General features: G+C 41.4%; 1 protein-coding gene across 3 annotated transcripts in view; it reads right to left on the reverse strand.

The window, feature by feature from the left end:
- TEAD4 (TEA domain transcription factor 4) overlaps positions 1-21,355 on the reverse strand; it is a 49,922-nt gene that overhangs the window by 1,338 nt on the left and 27,229 nt on the right. For 2 of the 3 annotated variants that reach the window (XM_058825054.1, XM_058825055.1), the window contains 10 exons: positions 17,501-17,565; positions 16,794-16,856; positions 12,794-12,928; positions 11,943-11,986; positions 11,314-11,369; positions 10,441-10,571; positions 9,332-9,505; positions 3,050-3,190; positions 1,496-1,648; positions 742-871 (listed from right to left, as the gene is read on the reverse strand). In XM_058825054.1, coding sequence (XP_058681037.1) covers positions 742-871; positions 1,496-1,648; positions 3,050-3,190; positions 9,332-9,505; positions 10,441-10,571; positions 11,314-11,369; positions 11,943-11,986; positions 12,794-12,928; positions 16,794-16,856; positions 17,501-17,565 — 1,092 coding nt within the window. The remainder of the gene's footprint in view (positions 1-741; positions 872-1,495; positions 1,649-3,049; positions 3,191-9,331; positions 9,506-10,440; positions 10,572-11,313; positions 11,370-11,942; positions 11,987-12,793; positions 12,929-16,793; positions 16,857-17,500; positions 17,566-21,355) is intronic. The other variant, XM_058825056.1, reaches the window with a different exon arrangement.

Genomic DNA, 21,355 nt, shown 5'->3' on the forward strand with positions numbered 1-21,355 from the left:
GATCCAGAGAAAGTGCCAAGCAAGATAAATGATGCTTATGGGATTAGAGGTATTCTAAGCTCATAAAAGGGTTTATAAAAAATATAATTAGACTTGGCTCAAAGGTGGTAGTGGGGACTGAGGTTATGCCTTACATAATGCGTTTTTCATCTCTGCAGTGAGGAGTGGGAAATGCCCATGCTGCTGCTCAGGAAGCAGCACTTTCATCTTGCACAGCACTGCAAGGTAGTGTGTGCCAGCCCCCACTTGGGACATGCCTTCCCATGGGAAGGGAAGATAAGAGAAGGACATGAGATAGGGAAGGACATGAGATTTCTCAAAACAAAACCCCTGAGGAAGTATAACCATGTGACAGGTTTTTTCTTAGAATTTATAGGAAATGCTGGCCTAACTGAGGAATGAAACATGCAGAAGGCAGCTACAATGTTCCCCTGTATGGATTACAGCACACAAGTCTTCCATCTCTCTGTCTCTGCCCCTCTCATGCTTTTGCTCATCTTAAAGAGCTCTCAGCATTATTACTCCTCATTTCCTCCAGATGTTTAAGATCTTAATACATGCATGAAAAAATAAACTTAATGCCCTATGACGTATATTAACCTTGAATTTTATAGCTGATGTGTCTGAGCCACAGAACAGTGAAACGAGTTGCCTGCAGTTATCAAAGGTCTTCAGAGAATGGAATGAAAACCACTTTGATTTCCAGTCTTTCATACAGCCACCAGCACCTCTTCTACTTACCCAGCCTCATGTTCTCTGGGCAAAGATCAGTGATGCCTCTTACAGAGGTGAACACAGAATTCGGTCCATAGAAAAATCCACTTTTTAAGCTGTCTGCCCTCTTCCCAAATTTAGGCTGCTGCATCTGAGCCTGGAAAGGTTTCCAGTATAACAAAACACTAATGGAAATCAAATTGCTGTAGCCTTATGATCCTGACCTAGCTAGAGGTTGCAGTGATTCAGAAGGTGTCACAGAGTTTCCCCACAACTCCTTTGCATGTCTCCATATTCTGTACAGGTCCCGGGTGGTCCTGAGGAACCAATTTTCTTTCCCCCCTAATATGGTCAGTGAAGAACTCTTCCCACAGAAAAATTTTATAGCCATTTAACAATGCCCTTATGAGTTTTTTTTACCTTGCAAAAAGGGCCAGGGCACAGAAAGGACCTCAATCTTTGTGAAATAGTGGAATGAGCATTTCCTTCGCTGACTTTTCCATTATTCCCCTTCCTTTGTCTCTCTGCCTCATGAGCTCTCCTTTTACTTTTCTTTTTATCTCTCTCTTACCCAGGTCTCTCAAATTCTTTTGCTGCTCCTCTGCATGAGTTACCATCTCTAGAGCTCCATAAATGGTCTTGAAGTGCAATACACATGAAAGAAATTAAGTTCAATTAGATGCTGAGCTATAAAAGGAAATCTGCTTTGACTCTCAACAGTGAACTCCTGCATGGTGCTTACATGTTGCCAAGTTGCTATGAAAACAGCTGAAATCCCTACCTGTAAGATAGTGAAGTTCTCCAGCACACTGTTCATCATGTACTTCTCGGGAAGGTGCTTGAGTTTGTGGATGAAGTTGATCATGTATTCGCAGAGAGGGGAGCGATGGATACGGTAGGAGTAGTGTCCGTTCTCGTAGCGCGCATACTCTGTCTGCAGGGAAAAACAGAGAGGGGCACGTGGGGCTGTGCTGGCACACCAGAGGCACTGTCACAAAAGGCACTCAGAACAGAAAAATTACAGTGGCACTTTTAAATAATTTTATGAACAGTGACCACGGTACTTTGCACCAAGGTCAGTCCCCTTGAATCCTCCAAGTTCTTTAGCTTGATTTCTTGTTTTCTTGAGAATGGTGGGTTCCAGCTTCTGAGCAGCAAACCCTCAAGGCACTGTGAAAGGTAACTAAGAGGAACAGACCAATTGACACCTACACTTCCATCTGCATCTCTACTGGAAAAGTACTAAGTGTGAATAAACTGAAAAAGTTAATAACTACTGCTTTAGCAAGACCAGGAAGTAATGATAGTAATATACTATGCTCAAGATGCTTTATAGTTAAAAAGACTAAAGCCTTCTGGGATCTGTGTGAGAGAACATAGAATTTATGCCCCCCACTTAAAAAAGGGTCTGGCCAATGATACACAGAGGGATTTTTTTGCTCACATTCTCACCTTGGTTCCTGTATATTTTATCTGCCTTTGAAGAGAAACTGAAGCTGTATTCTATGATTCCACAGCAGACCCTTAAATGTCTGTAACCTTCTTTCACCCCAGAGGCTTGGTCTTCTTTCATGTGCACTGTGACACCTTCCTTTAACCCCTCTATCCCTTTGCAAACACTTAACTTTGGGCATGCCTATCATGTGGCTGGAGATGGGTTTTGGGGAAGGATGCACCTTGAACTGACTGCTGACATGAGAACAGCTGGTGTTCTGCATATAGATGCTTCTGCATCCTGAGGTTCCTTGAGAAACAGGGCAGCAGGGGGCATGTCAAAGCAGCTCTCTTAGCAGCTCAATGTGGCATCAAAAAGAATTTCTTCAATGCCAGTTCTATGCATAACCCAGTTATTTGCTGTTGCTCAAGCTGTAAGTGTATAAGCTCTAGATCTAATAAAGCTGTAAGGCTATAGTCTGTAAATTATTGCAGTCAAATTAATAGCTATAGTTTAGAAATGATCTATTTAAAAACACTGGTGAGAGTGAGGTGTTGCTTATATGTTTTCACATTTCTGGACTACAAAACACATCTGTATTCCCTAGCCTTCTTTTGCTTCCCAAAAAGCCCCAGAGCATCGGCAGAGCTAAGAGTCATATGTATTTACATCTCCTCAGAAACTGAGATTTAAGGGGAAAGTAGCGAACACTAGCAGATCTTCAGTGAAATCCTAAGACAAGCATTTTGCAGGCTGAGTGATCTTACATCTATGGCATCCATCTCCCTGACAAGAAGCATGAGATATATTTTGCCTTGAGATACAAAGGCAGGCTGCAAATACTTGAAGTGACAAAATGGCAGCCAGAGGGAACCTTGCACCCAAGTGTCTACTCCTTACCTCTACTTTCTCTACCACCTGCTTTCCAAAGGAACACACTTTGGTGGAACAGGTAATGACCATGTTTTCTGGGCTCTCATACTGGCTGGAAACACCATAGAAAGATCTGGATTCATCTTCAATATTGGTATTCAAATCAGCCTGCCAAAAAGAAGAACAAAAAAAATTCAGATGGTTATCAATAGATGGTTGTGGCATTTTCTCACCATTACCTTACACAGCCAGGATAGTGAAGTATTGGGATTGTCCCCAGCTCCTTAAGCAGACCAATGTGCATTGAGCAAGCAGGAGAAATCTGAAGAGTACTGAACAAAATCCTATTTCCACTTCAAAAAATGGTGTGGATTTGCATACACATTGGGGAAATCTGGTGGAATATCCTCCTAACATGAAAAACATATGACATGGCTTGGAGGTACTCACAAAGCATGTGGAGAGCAGACTGCAGAGTCAGAGCAGTGCAATAGACAGGCTAGACTGGCCTGACTCACCAGAAAGGAAAAAATAGTAAAGCAACAGCAATAAAGTTTTTCCACCCTAAGAACATAGTAAGGGAAAAGAGACAGCAGGGAAAAGGAATGTGTGAGTACACACACACATCAGGCTTAGGTACTACAAATGTAAATAGACAGGATGCAACATAAGGAATGTAGGTTACTGATGGATCTGGCCCAGTTACACCTGAATTCAAACCCATCTCCAGTAGCAGCCACAGTTTTCAAATGTGGGTGCCTAAGGCTGGCCAACTAAAGCCTCTTGTTGCGACAGAACTCCTAAAAATCCTGGCTGTCTGAAGCTTCCACCAGGGGTCATTCCAACCGCAGTTATGAAACAAGTGGTGGATCCCTTAAGCTCTAGAAACACTAGGGGTGTGTGGGAATGCCCAGCTCAGTTCCCTCCCCTTCAAAATTGAAAGAGCAGAGCTCCTCTGTGCTCCACAAGCCCATGTGCTAATTCACATCAGCCTAAAAGCAAGGATCAGTTCCCATAGGCTGCTCCAGAGCATATTATTCTTCCAGCTGAGCTAAGGGAAGAGGAAACTGAGGAAAGTGTGTTCCTGCTACAGTGTGACTAAGACAGCATTAGATACCATTCTAGCAGGGTTGTCTTAACCAATGTCAGTAAAGAGATTTTTATTTGAGATCAAGAGCTGCACTAAGGACAAGCAATGTGGTAGAACTTGACCACCACAATAATGAATGCCCCTCTTTCTTTGCCATGCAAAATACCTGTCTCTTAAGTGCCACGAGATCATAAATACTGTTAGCTTAGTTGTCTTAAGGAGCAACTTCACAAAAGGTTTAGGTCAGTCTAGAAAGTGACAGTCAACTTTTCTCCCCTTCTGTAGACACTGAGCTTGCTGCTGCCTTTGTGGCATCACAAAAGAAAGGGCAAAAAGAATGCCTATTTTCATAGCAACACATACTTGGGTTGGCTTGAGTCTTTTGAGAAACTGCACCTCAGAGTTGTAGTTTGATGCCAGGCTGGTCCTGACCCCAGGAGAGAGCAGTGTCAGTCTTACAGAGCAGTTTGTGCTTCCCCATTCCTGCTGTACTGACACACATCTCTGTAGCTGTACTACAAGGCTCACTGAGGAATTGCTCAGTTAGTTCTCAGTGGGATCAGTTACCTGGCCTGATTCAGAAACACCTGTGTGTGTTCAAACAAAGAATATGTTGGGAGGATGGGAGGCAACAGGGATAGCAGAAGGCAGGACAGCTTATTCCAGTGAATTGTTATGGCCATGCTGAAGACCTTGGTATTAAATAACTGTAGTTATGCAGCTACTTTCTTTGTACCACAAATGCACCTGTATTAGAGAATAGCAGTATTACTCCATTCTGGTTTAGGTTTTTATTAAGTTACTGCAAGAGAATAACAGTGAATATGATTCAAAGGAAATTCATCTTCCCAGAACTCCATCAAGCAGGAGAGGTAATCTTCACTTTATGGTCTGAGAATGCATAGAATTTTTTTATACGTAACTGGATGTGACTAGAACCCAGGTGCCTCAACTCCTCTCTGGCAAATGCCCTGGTATGTCCAACAACAAATGAGATGGTCTTAAATAAATTCCTTAGCCCAGCCTAGGCAGCCAAAGGAGACATAGGCAGGATTTAGGAAAGTCTCACTGAAGGGGCTGAGCTGCCTGGCCCCTCCAGGCTCCTACTTGCCACTGCTAGAACAGGGTGGGACTGCGGGGGCAGCAGCAGCAGGATTCAGGCTGTTGGGTGGTGTCCAGCATTCAAACAGCTGTTCTCAGTCTCTTTTACACGCAAAGGTAAAGATCAAATAAATGAGACATATTACAAGCTAAATCTGAGTTAGGAGCCACCAGCTGGACCAAACTACTTTATCTGACAAAGTCAGGGTTCTTGCTTTCTGCCCCAGAAGTTCCAGATGCAAAACCTGAGCAACTCTGACATAGCAAAAATCTGATATGTCTGGGATGTGTTTAACTTGCTTTGTAAGCTCAGCACAGATGACACACTTATCCACAGCTTGCCTGATGACTTCCAAACATGCTGAAACTACAGTCACTGAGATATCTGTGATATAGCATGTCCCAGGTATTCACATACTGCATACAAGAGTGAAATCTGCCTGCTGGGAGGGGTAACATCTGGGATTCCCTCCTTTCCAGAGAAGTAAGCATGTTTAATTACCTACAAGACAGGATTTCTAGAGGGAATAGAAGGGATTTGTTCTGGGAAGAGCATAGTAGCCCTCCACAAGTTAATATGCTCCTTTCTCCCCTCCATCTCTGGAAAAAATTCTTTGAAAATTCCTCAGCAATTTAATCTTTCAATCTGCCTTTTGCTGCTAATAAGCTGTTGAACACTGTGGGGGACAACTTTGGTGAAAGTGCCATTGGCAGAGTCCCCTTACATAAGGGTGGTGGTGATGGCAGGTGAAATTAATGTGTGTAAAAATCATAAAATTCTCTGTTTCTAGCTGCTGTCTTGTTTGCTGCCTGAGGAGCACCAAGAACAGAGTGAAAGTGAAGACCAAATTGCCATTCCTTGCTCTCCAGGCAGTTCCAGGATTGAAAGCATCCAGTGGGCAAGGCAGGGTGCTGAGGGCAGTTTGCACTGCTGCTGTTTTGACTGGATTTGCTTGTGACAGGAGAGAAGCCAGGTGCAAGACAGCAGTTTCCAGCCCACCTCTTCAGCACTTTCCCATAGAAGTATATTCCATTTAGCTGAAAGGAGCACAGATGCTCAGAAGATCACTTGCCTATCAACAAGAAGAAATTACTACATACATTCTTCATACGGAGGACAAAAATTCCCCTGATTCATGTCTCTGCAGATGACTGCTCTGTGCAAAGTACTACCTCTGTCCTGAATTACTGATTTGTCATTTTTCCTTCTGTCTTCCATGCCGAGTCTCACAACTTCTGAAAGCCCCAAGATGCAAGTGCACCATTCTACTAATGTGCAAACCCCTGAGAACGCCTCTTCCCCAAACTATTAATAACGATCCATAGAGGAGGAGTTCACAGGGAGAAGCAAGGAACAGGTGGCGGAGATAATATTAGCCCAGAAAAGAGCAGGGCTGCCACTGTCCATGTGTTGGGAGGCTGATGTCTCACATTCATTGTCGTGTGCTAGAATGCACTTGGAGCACAGAGAAATGTCACACAGATGTCATGCACAACTTGCCAACCCAAGTCCAAAAATCAGTTCATTGTACCAAATTCCCAATGCCAAAATCAAGGAAGAATTGCTAACACTGCAACACTCCTTATGTTTCAAACTCATCAACTTTCAACCTTTAGCTATTGTATAGATAATTTAAAGCACCTTTAAACAAAGGTGAACATCTCTTTCTCAGTCATACTAGATCCTCAGTGCTACAACAGAGGTCAAAAAACCTCAACCCTGGTGTTTAGAATCAGGCCTCTAGTACACAACAGATCATCTGGTATATTAAATGGTTACTGTAGCAATGGTAGGTTCATGCCTTGGGTTCTTCGAACCTAAAACTACAGATATACAACCCCAACTTACTCATTCCTTGATTTGTTTATAGTCTTTGTCACCTGCAACCACAACTTCAACTCAGAACCTCTGAAAAATCAATCATGTCTTCATGTCTCAAAGCATCCTTTCAAGTATTTAATTCTACTCACCATTTTATCCTAAAATGATGCTATAAATTCAACGGTGTAGTAACTGCTTTATCCAATGCAACTTTGAACATCAACAGCATATTTGTATAGTTGTCCAGAGCTATCAGGCAGCAAAATGAAAAAGCACCCGAGCACATACTTGTACAAAAGTATGAAAATGAAGAGGGATATAAAAATTTCTGCTGAAATCTAATTTTCTTCCTTTTTTGTTTTCAATCATATTGTCTTATTTGTGAAAAGTGTGTTTTTTTATTTGTTTCTTAAAAGTCTTAGAAACTTACATTTAACTAATGACTCAACTTGTAAACTTTGCCTATTTCTAAGTGATAAGCTGTAATGGGTGCCACCAATAAAACCTGATGTTAACTCCAGATGGGATTCAACAATTCAACGGTACCAAAAAAAAGTATCAGACAGTCAAAATATTAAACCAAGCCCAGAAATATTTCTGTCCTTTTAAGTATAGAGTTGCAGAGCCCCACAGCCTTGTGCACACATTGGAGTACAGATGTTTCAAATCCTATGTCACATCTCTTTAATCAAGCCAAATTCCAGTGAGCCGATACCCTCTGAACACCTCATGTGGAGCAGAAAAAACCCAGCTTGATGGCATGCCACCATCTAAATCTTTCCAAACCCTGACAGAGGTTGGTCTGACGTGGTGCATAGGGCACATTTATACTTCCAATATTAAAAACCAAGTCATCAATATCCTCAAACTGAACGACAAAAGCAGAAAAGCACACTGTCAATTTTGATAAATAAATCACAGTTGCAGCAGATCACAATTTCATGATTTATCTCTCTTCACGTCAGGGAGTTCAAAGTGTTTAATTCTCTCTGTGTAACATCTCCCTCTAAGCTCTTCCTTTTGGTTTTTGAAACTTCCAAAGCACAAAAGGCAATCAATACCTTTCAAAATACCCTGTCAAAAGATAAGCTTCTCAGCAAGGTGCTGTTTTCTCTCCCAGCCAGAACAGAGCTGATCTTCCACCTTTTGTTTTGAGCACCCCAGGCAGGCTTTGTTGTACTTTGCCAGGAGCTAATCCCACAAAGGGCTCAGCTCAGTAGCAGAGACTGCAAGTAATAAAATTATGTGTCCTCAAAAATCATCAGCAACCAACACTCTAGGCACAGGCACTTGGGAAGAAGAGTCCCAGCCAACATTCTCCAACTCATTTCTGGAAAGGCTAGGCTTGGCACAGCTGGGAAGTTGCATCTCAAGGCACTTAACCCTTCCTTCTGAAAGCACCAGACAGGAGGCTTTCCAGTGCCACTTTGTATGAAGGGAAAGAGATATAAAAGCTCATTTTTCATCATCTCACTCTGACTTCAGGTTGAATGATGTGGTAAACTCAAGGTGAAAGGCTCCAAATCCTATTACACATTCCCTCAGCCATCTACTGTACAACTGCCCTGAGCTACTATTATTTTTAATTTCATAATTCCTATGATAATATCAATCACCAAAGCTATTCTGTTTGTACCTTGAAGCACAATGGCACAGTTTTTGCAAATTTCAGTTAAATCACAAAAATCCAAATTGAGTGAGTAAGCTTTTGCCAGGCTGATTTCTACCAATTTACCAGAAGTCATTTCAGTAATATATTATCAGCATAATCCAATTTCATTATATTTTTCTCTTATCTCTTGCTCTTCCAGCAGTAAGTATGCATCTGTAAATTATTAGTATTGAATAACACAAAATGCAGCTACAGAGACAGGAGAAGAGATGGAAAAGTATTGCTTCAGGCTGAGGAGTTACACAACATTGAGAGAAGTGAAGGCCTAAAAGTATGCAGAGAATAATTTCCTCTGAATTCTTTACTTATACATGAATAAAAATTCTAGAGGGTCCAAGTCACCATTAGCAAATCTGCAGACAGTAGTCAAGAACAACTCTACAGATGGACAAGGTGAAAGATACATCTGCTGCAGACCAGAAAGTGTGCCTTGTGGGGTCAAGGAAAGATCTTGTGGGGTCAAAAAAAGTGACAGTGACAGAAATGTGGCTGTTTTATTTAAGTTGCCTACATGGGGAAAAATTTGTTGGGAGGCAGCAATTTTCTAACAGCCAGGGAGGTCACAGCTTTAAAAGTGACAAGGTTCACAGCAAATGGGTACCCTACAGAGGGCCCTTCTCTTACCCAGAATTTGACAAGGAAGAAGGCATTGGCTGGCCCCCTTTCAAAGAGCTCCTTCAGGCCCCCTTTCTTCTCAGGGAACTTGTCATAGATCTGCCGGATATCCACTGCCTCGAGGTAGGGGTCATTGTAGCTGGGGCTCGACTGCCCAATGTGCACAAACAGGTGCTTGTTATACTGAAAAAAGAGGAAAAACATGGAATTAGAAAATGGCTCAGTACCATTCAGTACCTACTGAACATCCACTGTCCTTCACAGAAGACTGCTGGAAGTCAATGAAGATTTGATCGTTTTCTAAAAGAGCAGAAGAAATCAATAGAAATATCTCTGCTAATACCAGCTCATGCTGTTCTTTCCTTCCTATCAATACATTCACACCTTTTCCTTCTCTGAAACACCATTGTTCCTATTTTCACTCCTAAATCATTGCCTTGTGCTGCTGCCATATAGTCTGCAAAAACCTGAGACACAGAATGTTACCTGTGACAGGTCACTCAGTCAAACATCGATGCTTCTGTCCTATGAAAAGCCTGAAATCCTGGAGCAGATAAACCCCAGGCAAATAAAACTATGTTTTCTGAACTCTCCTATCTCGGCCCATCACCAGAGCACATCTCAAGATGCAGAATCAAAAAGTTTAGCGAGAGAGGCAAATCTTACTACTTCCATTTCACTGTGGAAACACATTGACGCAAATTCATCACAGTTCCACCAATTTTAAGTTCTTAGCACACCAGAAAAAAACATGGCTTTATGTGATCCTAGTAACTTCTGATTTTGGGTTCCATATTGGAGTCTATCTTACAAGGCTGGACAGGACAGCCAGAATAGCCTGGCAGGGGTTTATGACCTCAGTGCCTGGGGCTCTGGTGTATGAATATCCATGACCCTGGACAGGGAAGCCAGAAGCACAGTGCACAGACCTGGTTCTATCACTACTTATCCTCTAAGAGGAGGATACCTGGTGTTTCCCAAAGATGCCTTTCTATTCTCCAAAGAGAAACGAAGCAAGTATTTCCATACGCATAGAGTAGTATAACACATCCGTGATGAACAAGAACTGTCCAAAGATGCAAAATTAATGAGAGGTGGAAGCAAGGTGTGTTTCTTACTGTGTCTTGGTCTTGTTGTTGTTCCAAGAATGCAGAGAACTCTAACATCCAAAGTTTGGAGCTAGCAACCCTTCGTCCTTGCCATGCTGGTGCTGACGGGGAAGGTGAGAGGCCAGCAGGAGATTCAAACCCTAAGCACACAGGATTTATATAACAATAATTTAGAAAAAAATGGCAATGGCTTTCCAGTAGAACACCTACTGTCAAAGCTGACTCATAGTTTCCTTATGGCTTCATTCAACATGCAAAAATATCATCCACAAGGCCCTCAGTCTACCTGTGCTCTAAATGGCTTGCCAGTCACCCTCTGCTAAGACAGCACTGCCAGGGGTCATGATGTAAAGGACAAACCACCCAGGTTGGACACCAGAGAAAACGTGTTCAGCAACTTTAGGAGGATTTAGACAGAGCCCTAAAGGAGCAGTGAAATAAACTGTTTAGTATTAGAATGAGGTGTCACCACTGATCTCTCAAAATGGGGAAGCTGAGAAGGAAAACACATTTGTTATTCTACTTAACGAGAAATTAGGAACACAATCATGTTATGACAAAGAACAGCGTTCTAGAGCATGAAACATGGTGGAAGACCAGTAGAGATATGTAAACTTTTATTCTCTGCGGAGCCAAGAAGAAAAAAAACCCAACACAACCAATATAAAACAAGAAGAAAACAAAATTTACAAGCTTCAGCTCTCTCAGTAAAAGGATCAGAACAGGTAATAAGAGGAAATCATATAAAAATTGGTTTTGGCTCTTTGAAATGTTTCAATAGGTTTTGTTTTTTTTAAATTAACTTTCAAGATTTTTAGAGTGCTGGCTGTTTTTGAAGTTGGAATACAATTTCAAAGGAAGGAAGTACATTTCCTTACCTACCTGGTATTGGAAGCGGAGGCTGTACAGCATAAGGTTGTTGAGAAAAAGGTTTCACACTAGAGAAGAACACAAAGAGAGGTGGTTAATAAAAACACAACCAAACCAAAAAATATTCTTTACTGACTGTTTGGACAGATTAGATAAATTATTTCTCCTCAGGGAGAAAGTAGCCTAAGTGTCTTTCGGAAATTATCTTTCTATGTGGGCAAGAGAAGGGTCATGGGCAAACACTCAGAAAGCAGTAAGAGGCCAGGACTGGACAGATAAAAATTTCCCTGCAGGTGTTCAGCAGGCCCCCCCTCCAGATTTGTTTTTCTGAGATCCCTATCAGCCTCTTAATACACTGGTGCCCATCTATTTAACCTTTCCTTTCAACTACGAGTAGTTTTATATCTTTGCAAGTGGATATAGGTCTGGATGTCTCTCAGACTTTCAGGCCAAATTCAGAGACATTCAACACCCACAGGTAAACACAGTTTTCAGGAGAGCTCAGCTCCATTTTAACACTACTGTAAGAAAAATGAAGGCCTTAGCATTTCACAGATCTTGTAATAGCTAATTGTGTTCCTCAGGCAGCAGAGAAAGCAGCAGAAGCACCTGCTTTGGATGCTCCATGAAGGAATACTTACTCCTGGGAAGATCCTGCTTGGCCTGGCAATGGTCCTTGCCAAAACTGCAAGAGAACAACACATAGGCAGGAGTCACCACTCTTAGGACAGAGATGAAAAGGAGGGCTTGCTCTTTTCTGAGGAAACAAACTGCAAGCTCACAGACCTTTAAAGATGTGAATGAGTTCTCTCTTCTTTTTACATTCCTGGATTCATTCTTGTGGAGATGCTGACTGCTCTTTTTTTTTCATTCTACACACTACTACTCATGATATGCAAAAGACTGACTCAAAAGTGATCTTTAATGTTAAATATTATGCATGCAACTTGTGCCTCTGTCTCCAAAGCTTTTATGATGCTCACTCTCTTGGAAGGACCATTTTCCCCAGGAAAGTTCCATGGGAGTTATTTTGGCAGAAATCAATGCTCAGCAAATGCTCACTAGGCCCAGCTCATAGGTACAGAGACGCTGACAAACCTTTCTCTATTATGGATTTTGTGTAAGGGCCATCTGATCAAAGTGCTGAGAAAAAGATTGGGAAATATAAACTTGAGAAAGGGTCAGGATGGCCCAAACAGATTTATTCCAAAAAGATGCTGGACTAAGAAAGTGATATGAAAATCCAGAGGAACTGATTGTTCTCTCCCTTGTATCATTAAAAAAATATACACAGTGAAACTCTATTGTTTTACATCAGTGTGAGCAAAGAATTGGACAAAACTGTTGAAGCCACATGACAGATTTATTCTACAGAGACAATGCCTTTTGGCCCATTCTGTCTCAGTTCTCAGGATTTTCCTGAGCAAGTCCTAACATCCTTTCAAACAGTCAGTGTCTTCTCAAAACTCCACCAAGTCACTGATCCACTCACCCCAGAAACAGCAGGGTAGGCTGGTCGTGGGAGACCAGGCAAGCCCATTTTACTATGGAAGGAAGTTGCAGAGATAATCTGGGCAGATGACATTGTAGCCATACTCTGCATGGCTTTATCTTTAGCTGCTTGATCCTGTGAGCAAGAACAGAAAGAGAAAAAACAGGATTATTATAATGATTAACTAGTTGCCAGCTCTGATGGTCTATAAACAGAATTCTCATTAGCTTCTCTGTCAGGAACAGGCATCTCTGAAATTCTGGGCAGTAAACTCACCAGTAACTGTCCAAAGAACTCTTTAAAGCTGTAAGGCTGTGACTCATTACTATAGCTTCAGATGTGAATAATCAGGCTTTCTGAAATGCTGGTTTAAAGACTGAGAAGCATTTATCCTTTCTGTCTGAGGGTTTTCAACCATACAGCTGAAAAGTTTTGTTGTGGAAAGTACATCCGTAGCTGACTCTTGTATTTTAATAATTGGTAACAATATTCAATGAGAAAGATTCTTGATTACAAAAAAAAAAAAAACCTGTGAGGCAAAGGTCACAAAAAGAGATCATCATCATCACTGCAGAAAGGACTACCTCAATTTGGGACTGCATTAGTCTCAGATAGAGTTTATAATTTTATTCCTCTTTCAAGTTCCAATGAAACTTGAAACCTTCATAATCTCCAGGGCAAATATGCAGGGATATTCTTTTTTGTATTTTAACAGGACTGTAGATTTACACACATTCTTACAGGCAATGACAGTGCCACAATTAGTGGGTCTGAGTTATGTATAAAACAAACAGCATTCTTAATTTCTTCTTTTTTCAAGGTATAAATAGGCAAACAGAAGCACTTATATTCTGCCTTCCCTCCTACATCCCCTACAATTAATCTTCATCCTTTAAACATTCCACATTTATCTGTGGTATTATAATTACCACAGAAAACTCACAGATTAATTCATAGCTTGAAGAAACTGCTGAAAGAGGTACAACAGCCCTTGCTGTCTTCTTCAGGAATTCTCACTTCCCACATGCATTCACTGAACTGCATTAAGTTCTCACCCTTGGGCCTCCATTCTTTCTAACCCCTCCAACCTATCTAAGGTTCTCTAAAGTTCAAAGCACAAATATCCTAATGTGTGTAACAAAAAAAAAAAAAAAAAAAAAAAAAAAAAAAAAAAAAAAAACTAGTGGAGAAGCCACCCTAAAAAATCTCAATAATAAATGTTAATGTTCAAGCGGAATGATCACTAGAAATGGGCAAAACTTAACCTCTTCTTTTTTAGAGCATTTGTGACTTCAGTTAGTACCATTCAAGTGAATGGAAGGGAAACATTTTAAATGCTGAGAAAGTTCCTAATATTCTCCAAAGCTATGGAAAACGTTTTCAGAATTTGTCTTAATGATGCCTTAGGGAATAATTGAAGGATTATCTATATTTTTTACGGAAAATTATTATTTTCTGGTTTTTTCTTAATATATATAAGGACTATTTCCCATGTGCCGTTGCAGAGAAGGATTTATTTCCTTCCCTTATTTTCTCATTGGAAAAATTGTATTTGTCTACCTCAGTTTATGGGGAAGATGCATTTACTTGTGGAGGTATTAAAAGTTAAAAGAAAATGTAAAATAATTAGGGAAGGAGAGTATTTTACCTATTAACCTTTGCTGTGTTTTTGTTTTGTTTAAATGCTTGACAGACTGCTGGAAGGAGCATGTTTTTAGAAAAGACACCTTTCTGTTTAGTTCTATACTAATTTCAAGTGTTTTCCAATATAAAAAGAAAAAAAAAGAAAAAAGGTAAAAAACTTTGATAAACATGATAAAAACAATAAAAACTTTGACCAAACATTTGCAATGTTTGTATTTTCTTTTATTATTCTTAAAACACATAATAATGATGATGGTGATTATGATGATGATGATGATAGTACCATCACATCACCATGATTTCCCAATTTTTTCCTTAGTGCAGATGATATCTATTAGCCACCCAGGGCATGGAAAAACTACTGACTTTTGGGAACAGAGTTTTCTTCAAGTTTTACCCTATTTCCCAACTGTATTGTTTACAGACACAGTGGACATTTAAAAAACACTCCAGTTTGTGTGGAGGTGGAATTATTGCAGTCACTACTCTGAAAAATCATCTTGTAGCTGCTCTGATCACTAGGATATAAACACAAAATCATGCACTTGCTATGGAAAATGAGCAGTGACAGGAGAGCACACAGCTGTCAGCAGGACCTGGGAGGAAGGGCAGCAGTATCTGTGATTTCATTTCCCTGCTCTATGGAAATGGCCAGAGAAATCAAAGAAGTAAATGAGTTGAATCAGTGCTCCCGACCTGCCACTGCAGGCGGAAAGCAACAGCCTGGTCCTGGGGAAGGGTTCTCTGCAGGCAGCTGGGCAGAGCTCACAGCATGGCCTGGGTGTGTGAAGGGACAGCAGCCAATGGCTCTGTGGAGCTCCCCGAGACACCTTCGCTCCCTGAGAACAAAACCGGCCAGCGCCTGTGAGCTAAGTGGGAACAGGCTCGGCTGGCTGGCTTTCCAATCATGCCCAGCCCCAGAGCTGTGTCACACAAGGAACAGAATCAAGGTTACAGATGTAAGCAGCAGTGAGGCTTTTAACACCCTGGGCAGTTGTTGTTTCCTGCTCGCTCCGACTTGCCTCTCCAGCAGGCCTCCACCTGAACTCACCACTTAACAGCACCACAGGTTTCAAGCTGAGACAGCCCTACCTGGGTGCACTGAATTAGATAGTTGTAATTTGTGCCTCCTTCTCTTTATCAGAGCAGCTGGTAACACAACAGGCTAATAAAAGACACAGCACAGCTTTCTAAAATGGGGCTGGGATGTGGGGGGATGCTGTCATGGCTTAGAGACAATCACTGATTGCAACAGAGCTGCTTGCATGTCAGTCCTGGGCAGCTGAGTGCCAGCAGCTCACACACAGGACACTCCATTTGCCCTGGTGCCCAGTGAGGAGCTGCCCAGGCAGCCAAGAGGAAGCACATGCTAACATCCATCCCTCAGCAGTCAGGGCTGGGCTGTCACGGATATTGTCACCTGAAGCATGGAAAACCAGGAAAGCAAACTCTCTTCCTTCCACATTACTTAGGGCCATACCAAACAGAAAGGTCAGCATTCACCTTCCTTCTCTAGCTGTCTCAGTGAAACATAACAAGGCTCAGACCTCACATCCTGCTCAGCAAGCCCTTTCTGGATAGCTCACATTTTAACAGGGGACAGACACCCTCTTCTGCAATTGTCACATACAAACTTGACCTTCTCAACATTTCTGGCAATTCAGTCTGAGCACATAAACCATTTCCCCACATCAAATCTGAGTGGAAATAAATGTCAAGAGGTTCATTAGGGTGATCTTGGAGCTTTTCCTATGGAAAGGAAAACACAGCTTTTCTCAAACAAGTATTCAACCATTTTCTCTTTCTCGTTAGCACCGGCCTCTTCACATCAGGTCTGAATTAATCAAGGAGCAAAGTCTATTCAGCTGGCACCATTTTACCTGAGAAGATGCCAGCTGGCTTTATTGCTTCCTCTCAGTGGACAACTCCACATCACCACCTCTAGTAGAAGTGCAGCTGGTGCTCTGATAACTCTAAGGCCACCACAACACCAGCAACTGCTTACTGGTCAGCATTTGTAACCATAAACATTTCCTGCTCAGGTAAACACTCTCTGCACACTCCTAAGGCTAAGGGTCTTTCAGATTTGAATGACAACAGCATGAACTGGAGGTAGAAATAAGACACATGAAATTTAAAAAGTTATTGTTTCTTTATTCTTTAAATAGAATTGCTCCAGACGTCACAGAGCTTCAACAATAATGAATGTTTGTACAACATTTCCTGGGAAGAACCTTTTCCTCTCCAGCCTACTACAGGTCAGTGATTAATCTCTCAGGCTTTTTTAAGGCTATTCAAAGAGGGAGTAGCTGCCTTGGGGGAGTTTGTGTGATATGCTAAAGGATATCCATCATACCTTGAGCTTGGCTTGGATCTCTCTAGCTTTCCGCCTTGCCAGCACCTGGATGTGACTAGATACCTGCATTGAAAGACAAAATTCCATGTTAATTCCAGAGGAATACTTGGCAGCCTCTTGTAGAATTAGGCAGTTATTTAGGGTTGGGGGTAGGAGGGATTTGGGGTAACAAGGAGCTGCTTTTCTGAACATAACTCCAGTGCCATGAAATGGGGTGGAGGGCCTGCAAAGATGGGCAATATCTAAGGCAGGTCCAGGCTGCTCAGTGCTTTGTCCAGCATAGCCTGGATATTCATGCCCAAATTACAAAGATTCCTTTTCCATCTCATGTGCCAGGTATTTTCAAAATCATCATTGCTGACTGGTCTGCTTGGGCTAAACAAGAAATCTTCATGCAGAGAACAACTGGTGCTCCCTGAAACACTCATTAGTAGGACAAGCAAATAAAATCATGCCATTTAACAGCAGAAAAATTTGTGGGTCACAGTATGATTGGCAGACATGAGCATTACAAACTTCCTGTAAAATGCCTGAGCTCTCTCTTCCTGCCATTCTTATTAACCAGCTCAGCACAACAACCTCCTTCCAGCAAAGTCGGAAACTACCAACAAGCAAACAGCAAGAAATTTGTTCTCATTAGCCCTCATAATCTCTAAATATCCAAAGAAGCTAATCCTTCCAGAGAAAAAGGGAAAACTGTACCTTACCTGTTTCCTTGTGCGTGTTTTCCCTGTTCTCAGTTTAATATAGCGGGCAATCAACTCATTTCGGCCTGGAACACAGAAATAGTGCAAATCCAAGTTTAGAAAGCAGTGACCCCAGCAAAAAAGATAGATAATTCTATTGTGTATCAACAGAGATCAGGAGCAGGATGACTCTGTCACACTCTTTTCTTTCTTAGAAAGGAACTTCTCAGTGCACAAGGTAGAAGTCTGAGTTTTAGGAGCAGTCTCCTATAACATCCCCATAGACAAACTGACAAAGTTTGGGCTAGATAGCTGGACAAGGTGGCTGAAAAACTGGCTGAACAAGTGGATGGGGTCCCAGCTGACAATGAGCTGACAGTGAGGCTGCAATGCACCGTTTATGGCAAATCCCAGTTGCCAACAGGTAAAGCGAAGTGATCCTTCAGCTCCACTCGGCACAGCTGAGGCAACATGTGGAGTACTGAGTCCAGATCAAGTCTCCTCAGCATGAGAAAGGTGTAAACACACAGGAGCAAGTCCAGCAAGAAGTCAGCAAAAATTATTAAGAGACTGGAGCATCTGTCCTATGAAAAGAGAACTGGGTCTGTTCAGCCTGGAGAGGACCTAGGGGCAGTTTTTCAATAATAATAATAATAATAATAATAATAATAATAATAATAATAATAATAATAATAATAATAATATTAACCTGATGGGAGGCAAAAAAGGGGAAAAGGGAGCCACCCTCCTCTCAATAGTGCCGATAGAACAAGAAACAACTGATACAAATTAACACATGAAATTCTGTCTAAAAACAATTAAAAAAAAAAAAAAAAGAAAAACTTTTTACTCTGAAGGTGGTTAAACATTGGCACAGGCTGCCCAGAGAGGCTGTAGTCTCCATACCTGGAGGACAGTAACAACCTACTGGACACTGCTTGAGAAGCAGGGCCAGACTAGGCAGTCTGAAGATCCCTTCCAACCAAAAGGAGCCTGTCATTCTGTGTAACCAAGTCCAAGAAAATAAACAACAAAGGGGAAGAACATGGAAACAGCTACACAGAATTTATCAGTGTGATATGATACACTGAATTACAAGGGCTTTCAGGCTCCTGCAGGCAGACTATCCAGCTTTATTACTCTGGCTCCCATTGTATCACATCTAAGCAGTCACACAGATTTTATTGTCTTTCTGGAGATGGAGGAATTAAGAGCAGAAACAGAAAGGCAGAAGTTACACATCTGAACTCAAGGCTGGTTCAAAGCAGAAAACACGACAGTGAAAGAGCAGGCTCTGCAAAATAAAACATTTGTGGTGACCACAGTAGTATCAAGATAGTACTGCAATAAAAAGTTGGGAGTAGGAGCTGCAAGGTTGTGAGACATCTTGATATGGCTGCAAGTGTTTGCAGAATGAAACAGGAATGAACCAGGAAACAAAGCCACAGCTCTTGTGAAGTTTTTTTATAACAAAATTATAAAACCCTAGTATTATCTGGGAAAGTTTGTGGGCAAAGAACTTGTATATTAGGACATCACAGACATGAAAAAGTAAGCAGTGAAATCAGTACTACATTATCAGTATTAACTATTCCAGTAGTTAAATATTCCATGAAAAAACAGTAACTTTTTTGTATTTTAAACTTATTTCTCTCAACCCTGAAATAAAGTGTGTGCAAGGAAAGACTGCTGAAATTGACCACTCAAGCCTTTAGGGAAGAACTGGCAAAGCCCTTAATTCCATCTGTTTCTGAAACAGAACAATGCAAATGTCCATGACTGCAGTTAGGCCAGGTTCATGAAACACAATCAATGCACACATAGGAATGGGAAAGCATTTTACATACACAGATCCTAATCTTTCCCTAATAGTGTCATTGTAGCAGCTCCCCTATTCCCCTGGGAGAAGGAGCAGGTCTGTAGCTGAGAAATCCACTCCAGCTCCTGTAAACACAAATTAGGAACTGTGTCTGTGCCAGAAACACAATGCCCTGCCATGCAAGCACTGACCTCTCCAGTTCCCACAGTTTCTGCCTGAGCACAGTGACATGCCCAGGAGAGTTTGGTGGGAGCAGATGCTGCTCTGCCACCTCTTCCAACCCACATAAACCATTTTCACAAAGCTGAGACCAATTATAGCAACACACATCCACACCACCTTCCTTCTGTGCCAACAATAACATTTATGGCTTCTCAAAGCTTCCATCTATTTAGACATGGATCCAAGCTGAAAGGTAAGAAACAACTGAAGTGATTCTTCTCAGACAGACGCCGTCATGTAAGAAATTTCAGAAGGACTGTTTGACACACGTCAGAAATGGGAAATGTGCTGAACAAAACAAGGCACTCAAACCTTATTATCTATAAAGAAAGAAGAAGGAAATGTTTGTTTCAACAAGAGGATCCTTTGAGAGGCAAGGTGAATGAGTTAATAGAAAAGAGAGGAAAAACTAGCCTTGAGAAGAAGTGGATGTGGAGAATTTGAGGCAAACTTCTAAAGGGCATGTATCAGGCTACACTGAAAATTTAAACACATGGGAACTCTCCAGACACTGGCTCAATTATGGGTGATCCTGGCAAAACTAATTTCAATTGATTCTCAACCAGATACAATAAATTTTATGGAGCAAATTCATATGTATAGTGTGTTAAGTAAAGAAATTATGGAGGCTAAATAGTCTGACAGAACATTATTCTGCTGTAATAGTAAGGGGCTGCAGGGTAATTGGTATGAGAGGATGCCATGAACAGCTCTGTGCCAGTCATAGTGAATTCCAGCCACCACCAAACTGGATGAAAATAACAATCAATCCATCAAATCCTCAACCAGAGAAGCACAACCTACCTTTGCTCAAATGTATTTTGGAAAGGGCAAGAGCCAGTAGGGACAGGAGACGCATGAGGAGACACAAGAGGAACCACAAAAGGAGACATGAGAATGCACAGGAGAAATACAAGATACGTAAAAAGATGAATATAGAGAAAAGGAGACATGGTAGGGGACATTCCTGGGGATGTGGCTGGAAAAGTCATCTCGGAAAAAGTTGCTCCATGACAGAAGAACACTTTGAGGCAACTGCAGCACCCACACCAGAGCAGAGACAGCCCTGAAAGGACTGCAGCCCACTGAAAACCCATGCAGAGCTGACAAGCAGCTAGAAACAAGGAGCACCAGAAGGGAAACAAAACAAAACCAAAAAAAGCAGGAATTGGCAGAAAGAGACCTTTACACAGTGATGCCAATCTCCTGCGTCACCCAGCACCTCATCAAAGGAATTAAGAGGGACTGAGTGTTAGAGAGAACAAAAGAAGGGAAACAGAGTAGGAAGCAGGGAGGAGAGACAATAAACTGTAGTCAGGCCTGGGAAACTGGGAGGTATTTCCATAAGTGTGCATTTAACTGTTTGTCTTTGACAACAGCAGCAGCAAAAATTGCAAAGTCTTCTCAGGCCATATACTTCACCAAAAAAGACTAGTGGGAGGGGAAATTGTTGTACAAATGGCAGATATTAGATACCAGTACAGAAATTCTCTAGAAAGAAACTCTACACAGAGAGCATTTAACTGTGGATCATCAAAATTTCCAGTTTTAGAATTCACTTTCCACTTGCTAATACCTCTCATACAGTCTTCGTATTCCAGAAGTGTGTCCTCACAGTCAGGTTAAAACAGAAAAGTGGCAGGTTATATTAAGGTAATAAAGATACTGGTAGCACAAAAAAAGAAAAAAGAAAAAAAGAAAAAAGAAAAAAAGAAAAAAGAAAAAAAGAAAAAAAGAAAAAAAGAAAAAAAGAAAAAAAGAAAAAAAGAAAAATAGAAAAAAGAAAAAAGAAAAAAGAAAAAAGAAAAAAGAAAAAAGAAAAAAGAAAAAAGAAA

The sequence above is a fragment of the Ammospiza caudacuta genome, chromosome 2, assembly GCF_027887145.1.
Source record: "Ammospiza caudacuta isolate bAmmCau1 chromosome 2, bAmmCau1.pri, whole genome shotgun sequence".
Lineage (NCBI taxonomy): Eukaryota > Metazoa > Chordata > Aves > Passeriformes > Passerellidae > Ammospiza > Ammospiza caudacuta.